We start from the raw sequence: 8,219 nt of genomic DNA, 5'->3' as shown, positions 1-8,219 counted from the left end.
TATTTGTTGCATCATAAAAGCCTTTTGAGATTCAAGATGTGGTTTGAATCTCCTGTGCTGCTTTGTTTTCATGTACATATTTAGATTACATTACAACATTTTACATATTCTCAAAAACATTTAAAAATGATCATTTATATATATATATATATATATATATATATATATATATATATATATATATATATATATATATATATATACACACAGTTGAAGTCAGAATTATTCGCCCCCCTTTAATTTTTTCTTCTTTTTTAAATATTTCCCAAATGATGTTGAATAGAGCAAGGAAATTTTCACAGTATGTCAGATAATATTTTTTCTTCTGGAGAAGGTCTTATTTGTTTTATTTCGGCTAGAATAAAAGGAGTTTTTAATTTTTTTAACAAATATTTAAAGGACAAAATTATTAGCCCCTTTAAGCTATATATATATATATATATATATATAATTTTTTTAAGTCCACATAACAAACCATCCTTATACAATAACTTGCCTAATTACCCTAACCTGCCTAGTTAACCTAATTAACCTAGTTAAGCCTTAATAATGTCACTTTAAGCTGTACAGAAGTGTCTTGATAAATATCTAGTCAAATAATATTTACTGTAATCATGACAGATAAAATAAATCAGTTATTAGAGATGAGTTACTAAAACTATTATGTTTAGAAATGTGCTGAAAAAATCTGCTCTCCGTTAAACAGAAATTGGGGAAAAACATAAACAAGGGGGCTAATAATTCTGCCTTCAACTGTATTCCATTATTAAGTCACGAGGCGTTATTTATACATATTCATTTGATTGCTTATTGCTTCATATATTATTAATATTATTATTATTATATGAATTATAAATGTCTATAACCGTCGTTATTTGCTTATATTGATTTAGTTCTGTTGTTTTGGTTCCATTTGTTGATTCATTTCTAAGTTCCTCGAAGTGTCTGATGTATTTCACGCATTCACGTTTAACATCTCTATACCACTTATTTTTGAAACCAATGAAAAGTAATCAGTTGACGACATATGCTATAGCGTTTTTGCACTCGGACCAGTTGTTTTTAACTTTTCCCACAGCGTTTATTAAGCAGTTAGCAGCAAGAAAAGTTTTTTCTTTTTTTTTTTGCCACATTTTAGGTGTTTACCTTGCCATCAAACTGGCGACGCCCCTAACAGGTAGATGGAATTTTTCATTTCACTTCATCGCCAAGCACTTGCTGCGCAAGGGTATCTTATCTTTCCTTGGGACTTTGTTGTTTCTACAATCAGCGCTTTCTAAAAAGAAACATCTGCTGTTTTCTGTTACTTTGGAAGAGTTTAATCGTGTTTTATAGAAAATGTTTAAACAGGTTTAACTCGTTTTGAAAGCAAGGGAACAATAATGAAAGTGAAAGCAGATCTGTGGACGTACGCCTGCATCGTCTCACATTGTCCGAATTAATTTTGTGTTGGCCTGTTAATTAAAAATGGACTTGCATAAAAACTTGTTCGTGACAGCTCTATTGATGAGCTGCAGCTGTAATGGTAAGTAGGCTATCTAAAACTGCAGCCGGTCTGTGTGAATAACAACAACGATTGTTGATTGGATTTGTTATACTTTTTGATACAACCCACATTTTCTTTCAAAATCTTCACAGGGTTTTTAGTGAAGGGTCCATCTGGTCCACTGGTTGCTCTTCTGGGGTCATCCGTGGTTTTGCCCTGTTATGTTAACGAATCTTTACCTGTGAAAGAACTAAAAGTGATCTGGATAAGATCAAATCTGAATACTTTAGTGCATGTTTTTCAAGACGGCGAGAGTCGACCAGATGCCCAGTATCAGGATTATTATCAAAGAGCTCATTTCTTTACTGAGGAGATTCAGCATGGGAACTTTTCTCTCCGCCTGGATGATATGAGAGCTGAAGATAAAGGCTTTTACCGATGTAAAGTGTACACTGAGCAGGAATCTGACGAAACACTGGTTCAAATTAAAGCAGTCGGTGAGTAAAAATCGTGTTTTTTATTTATTTATTTTTATTTTTTTACGCGATTTCACTTTGCTAAATGTTTATACTCATATATAGGCCTGTTTGAAGCAACTAATTAGTAGTACTTATTTATCTGTTGTTGCTATGGTAACACAACAACTAATATAAACAAATGACCGAATAGTTTTCCACAACTATAGAGTAAATTATACTACAATACACCACAGTTTACTGTAGTAAAAAGTGAAGTAGTAATCACTGTTTATCAGTTCACTATGTTTGAAACACTCTAGCATTCATTAACAAAGAGTTATAGTGTACAGTATGAACACTTTACTGTAGCATGGTTCAAAACACTGTGGTATTTACTATAAACTCCTGAGACTCAAAGAAAAAAAAGGTCTTTTTTTGTTGTTGTTTTTTTCTTCTGTGATTTCCTACGTCCTTTGGGTAATTTTTTTTTTTTTTTTTGAGTTCTGAGTTTTTATGTTTTGTTTTTATTTCAAATTTTACAGCATGTCCACTAGCTGTAGTGGCTACAGAACCATTTTAGTTTGAAACGACCCCCAAACTCAGACAACAAATCTGTACAGGATATGACTGTAAAGGGATATTAATCCAGTATTATAATGTAACAAAAACTAAACAAAAGCCATTTTTTCCTTTTGTATTGAAATTCTCCTGCTGAAAAATCCAGCTTAAACCAGCCTATAGGCTGGTAAGCTGGTTTTAGCTGGTCGACCAGGCTGGTTTTAGAGGGGTTTTGACTACTTCCAGGCTCGTTTTCAGCCATTTGCAGCCTGGTCTTAGCTAGTCAGACGGGAAAATGACCAGCTAAATCCAGCTAAAACCAGCTTGACCAGGCTGGTTTAAGCTGGACATAGCTGGTTTTGGCTGGGCTCTCAGCCTGCCTGGTCAAGCTGGTTTTAGCTGGTCATCTCCCAATTCCCAGCTAAGACCAGGCTGGAAAAGGCTGGAAACCAGTCTGGAAATGGCCAAAACCCCTCTAAAACCAGCCAACCAGCATAGGCTGGTTTAAGCTGTTTTTTTCAGTAGGGTCCTGAAACAGTTTAGTCTGATCGAGAACTGAACTGAAAAAACAAACAAAAAACAAAGGAAGAAATGTGTTAATCCTAAACAAACTCAACATAAAAGTTATTTAAAACGGATGGTCATTCTCTAATTGTCTGATTGTCAGAATATAAGCCAGAGTCTCCCTCAACTATCTTATAAAGAGTCCTCTCTGCTTCAGTTCTGCACCCTACAACATGCAGTCATTAATTACATTAAGATGGTCCTGGTGTCCTCTATAGTGGACATTTAAAAAAGGATGATGAAACACAAACAAGTTAACAGCTTTGAAAGCTAAACGTATTGTTCCTGACACTTTAATAAACAAATATATATGCAATAATAATAGTAAAAAAAAAAAACATTTTAAAAGCTACATTACATACCCCTGCTGAAAAAACAGCTTAAACCAGCCTAGGCTGGTTGGCTGGTTTTAGCTGGACAACCAGGCTGATTTTAGAGGGTTTTTTGGCCTTATCTTTGTTTTAGCTGGTCATCTCCCTGCCTGACCAGCTAGGACCAGGCTGGAAACAAGCCTAGAAGTGGCCAAAACCCCTCTAAATCCATCCTGGTTCACCAGCCAACCAGCCTAGGCTGGTTTAAGCTGTTTTCTTCAGTAGGGACCTCTCTCCTTCCCATAAAATGTGCTCGTTTGTGTGCCGGCCATTTTGGATGTGGCAGTGCCAGCCAATCAAATGATATATCACTAGAAACCCAGGATGGTATCTGAACAGTACAACAGGACTTGACAGAGAAGCTCAAAAAAAAAATAAATTCTTTAAAACACTGTCCACTACAGAGGACAGGCGGGGTCTCAGGAGGATACATGACAGTAGTGTTTTTATTAATTCATCTGTGTGCTTTCAGAGTATTTGAGTGTGTCAGGATCTGCTAATCCAGTTTCTGCGTCTGTGGGTGAAGACGTCACTCTTAACTGCTCGGTAAAGTCTCACGTCCCTCCTGAAGAGATTGAACAGGTCTCATGGAGGAAAACAGATAAAAACCTCCAGCTTCTGCTTTTTGAGAAGAACACTGTGAGTCCTGGAGATGAGCGATACAGAGAGCGTGTGGAGTTTTTCTCCTCTGAAATCTCCAAAGGAAACTTCTCTGTCCGACTGAGGAGCATCAGAACTGAAGATGCAGGAGTTTACATGTGTCTCGTCAAGACCGGAAACTTTTCAGCCAGTGCACTTGCAGTACTGGAGAAACTGGGTGAGTCAAGAAAACTACTTTACAAGTGTAAACCGCATAAATCTCACACCACTAATGTGGTATGTGTCTAAACTTAAAGGAATAATTAACCCCCAACCAAAGTGGTTCTAAACCATTGACTTTAAGAGGATATTTTGAAGAATGTAAGTAAGAAAGTAACCATTGACTTCCATGATAGGAAAAACAAAAACCACGAAAGTTCCAACTTTCATAAAAATATCGGGTTCAACAGAAGAAAAAGTCAGGTTTGTAACAAGAATATGGAGAGTAAATGATGGCAGAATTTTCAGTTTTGAGTGAACTATCCCTTTAATTCATCTGATTAGCGATGGTGTTTATAAGATCCACAGAAATGTGTTTAGCATCTTGCATTGGTTGTATTTGTGATGTAGAGACAGGTTGAATAACTAGGTTTGTAGCATGGCTCGCTAAAATACTTGATTCCCATTGGTTCGGAATACTTGATTCTGATTGGCTCTCTAAAATACTTGTTTCTGATTGGTCAGTCATGTCATTCCAAAGTATAGTAGGATATCAAATAATAAAACAAACACATCCTCCGGGTACTTTGAATCACCTTGATCACTATCTGTCACTGCTGTTCTTGACTGTTTTGTATAGGGCTATATTAGTCTTAATAATAATTCAAAATGCGATGTACATATGCGTAGCCAAATTCACATGCGTGAAACCAGATTTGTGTACATAAAATATTTATTAACAAAAACAATTTTTGTGCACAAAATGAAAATACACATTCATGACACAAATGCAAAACCTCATTCACAAATGTGAAGCAGTGTTTGAATATTTAAATTTGTCACACACTAATTTGCATACCAGTGACGTCATCATGTAGTATCTGACAAGTGTTATCCTGTCATGCCTCTACTCTCTGAGGTGCCATGTATTATACTATATTAAAAAATTACATCCAGATGCACAATAAATAGGTTCTTATTAACACATTACTTTGCGTGATGCGTAATCACAACTCAAAACTACATCTTTATGTAGTATTCGAAATAATTAATATATTCTCAAATTGACTGGCCATCTAAAAAATAATTTGAAATGTGTCCATTTAGATTTGTATGAAAAATATTGTTGACTATTTGTAAAAGTAATACAAACACTTTTTGGTAACTTATTTTTTTATTTTTAATATAACTCTGATAATGAACAGTTACATTCTTTTAAACAGTCACAGCTTGTGTACTTACTCTTTTTAACTTGTGAAATTAACACATTTGTGAAAGTGACAACAATTATAGCACTATTGGAATTTATTGCTACCTAAATGACCAACAATTATACATGTTAACAAATATCAGCAAGTTATGAAACAATCTGAGCTAGCAATTTACTCTACTGAGTGAAGCCTGCAGCCACTGCTCTTGAGTCACTTTTTTAAAATTGCTAAAAGTAGCCAAATGAAGGTTAACAATTGCTGAAAGTAGCCAAATGAAGGTTAAAAAATGCTAAAAGTAGCCAAATGAAGGTTAACAAATGCTTAAAGTAGCCAAATGAAGGTTAACAAATGCTTAAAGTAGCCAAATGAAGGTTAAAAATAGCTGAAAGTAGCCAAATGAAGTTTAAAAATGGCTAAAAGAAGCCAAATGAAGGTTAACAATCGCTGAAAGTAGCCAAATGAAGGTTAAAAATGGCCAAATGAAGGTTAAAAATGGCTAAAAGTAGCCAAATGAAGGTTATAAATCGCTAAAAGTAGCCTAATGAAGGTTAAAAATGGCTAAAAGTAGCCAAATGAAGATTTAAAATGGCTAAAAGTAGGCAAATGAAAGTTAACAATCGCTAAAAGTAGCCAAACGAAGGTTATAAATTGCTAAAAGTAGCTAAATGAGGGTTAAAAATGGCTAAAAGTAGCCAAATGAAGGTTAGAATTGCTAAAAGTAGCCATATGAAGGTTAAAAAATGCTAAAAGTAGCCTAATGAAGGTTAAAAATTGCTGAAAGTAGCCAAATGAAGGTTAACAATCGCTGAAAGTAGCCAAATAAAGATTAACAATCACTAAAAGTAGCTAAATGAAGGTTAAAAATGGCTAAAAGTAGCCAAATGAAGGTTAACAATTGCTGAAAGTAGCCAAATGAAGGTTAAAAAATGCTAAAAGTAGCCAAATGAAGGTTAAAAAATGCTAAAAGTAGCCAAATGAAGGTTAACAAATGCTTAAAGTAGCCAAATGAAGGTTAAAATAGCTGAAAGTAGCCAAATGAAGTTTAAAAATGGCTAAAAGAAGCCAAATGAAGGCTAACAATCGCTGAAAGTAGCCAAATGAAGGTTAAAAATGGCCAAAAGTAGCCAAATGAAGGTTAAAAATGTCTAAAAGTAGCCAAATGAAGGTTATAAATCGCTAAAAGTAGCCTAATGAAGGTTAAAAATGGCTAAAAGTAGCCAAATGAAGATTTAAAATGGCTAAAAGTAGGCAAATGAAAGTTAACAATCGCTAAAAGTAGCCAAACGAAGGTTATAAATTGCTAAAAGTAGCTAAATGAGGGTTAAAAATGGCTAAAAGTAGCCAAATGAAGGTTAGAATTGCTAAAAGTAGCCATATGAAGGTTAAAAAATGCTAAAAGTAGCCAAATGAAGGTTAAAAATTGCTGAAAGTAGCCAAATGAAGGTTAACAATCGCTGAAAGTAGCCAAATAAAGATTAACAATCACTAAAAGTAGCTAAATGAAGGTTAAAAATGGCTAAAAGTAGCCAAATGAAGGTTAACAATTGCTGAAAGTAGCCAAATGAAGGTTAAAAAATGCTAAAAGTAGCCAAATGAAGGTTAACAAATGCTTAAAGTAGCCAAATGAAGGTTAAAATAGCTGAAAGTAGCCAAATGAAGTTTAAAAATGGCTAAAAGAAGCCAAATGAAGGCTAACAATCGCTGAAAGTAGCCAAATGAAGGTTAAAAATGGCCAAAAGTAGCCAAATGAAGGTTAAAAATGTCTAAAAGTAGCCAAATGAAGGTTATAAATCACTAAAAGTAGCCTAATGAAGGTTAAAAATGGCTAAAAGTAGCCAAATGAAGATTTAAAATGGCTAAAAGTAGGCAAATGAAAGTTAACAATCGCTAGAAGTAGCCAAACGAAGGTTATAAATTGCTAAAAGTAGCCAAATGAGGGTTAAAAATGGCTAAAAGTAGCCAAATGAAGGTTAGAATTGCTAAAAGTAGCCATATGAAGGTTAAAAAATGCTAAAAGTAGCCAAATGAAGGTTAAAAATTGCTGAAAGTAGCCAAATGAAGGTTAACAATCGCTGAAAGTAGCCAAATAAAGATTAACAATCACTAAAAGTAGCTAAATGAAGGTTAAAAATGGCTAAAAGTAGCCAAATGAAGGTTAACAATCGCTGAAAGTAGCTAAATAAAGGTTAAAAATGGCCAAAAGTAGCCAAATGAAGTTTAAAAATTGCTAAAAGTAGTCATATGAAGGTTAATAAATGCTTAAAGTAGCCAAATGAAGGTTAAAAATGGCTAAAAGTAGCCAAATGAAGGTTAACAATCACTAAAAGTAGCTAAATGAAGGTTAAAAATGGCTAAAAGTAGCCAAATAAGGGTTAACAATCGCTAAAAGTAGCCAATTGAAGGTGAAAAAATGGCTAAAAGTAGCAAAATGAAGGTTATAAATCGCTGAAAGTAGCCAAATGAAGGTTACCAAATGTTTAAAGTAGCCAAACGAATGTTAAAAATCGCTGAAAGTAGTCAAATGAAGGTTAACAATTGCTAAAAGTAGCCAAATGATGGTTGAAAATTGCTAAAAATAGCCAAATACAAAAAAATTGCTAAATTTGTTGCTAAATGCTTTTTGAAAAAAGTTGAGGAGTAAGCAATTTTGTTGCTAGATTTAGTCGGCAACACTAAGCACACTCCTCTCAAACAGGTCATTCATACCCTTTAGCCAATCAGATGCAGGCTTACTGTTTAATCAGTCATAACCCACTGAGATGCTTTAATATAT

At 34.2% G+C, this 8,219-nt stretch overlaps 1 protein-coding gene across 1 annotated transcript in view; it reads left to right on the top strand.

The window, feature by feature from the left end:
• Positions 1-846: 846 nt before the first annotated feature.
• The window catches only part of LOC101885088 (uncharacterized), a 34,411-nt gene continuing 27,038 nt past the window's right edge, over positions 847-8,219 (top strand). The window contains exons 1-3 of the mRNA XM_073943942.1: positions 847-1,525; positions 1,639-1,983; positions 3,910-4,254. Of these exons, the coding sequence (XP_073800043.1) occupies positions 1,468-1,525; positions 1,639-1,983; positions 3,910-4,254 (748 nt within the window). The 5' untranslated portion in view covers positions 847-1,467. The remainder of the gene's footprint in view (positions 1,526-1,638; positions 1,984-3,909; positions 4,255-8,219) is intronic.

Source organism: Danio rerio, chromosome 3 (assembly GCF_049306965.1).
Source record: "Danio rerio strain Tuebingen ecotype United States chromosome 3, GRCz12tu, whole genome shotgun sequence".
Lineage (NCBI taxonomy): Eukaryota > Metazoa > Chordata > Actinopteri > Cypriniformes > Danionidae > Danio > Danio rerio.
This window is presented reverse-complemented; position numbering and strand designations above follow the sequence as displayed.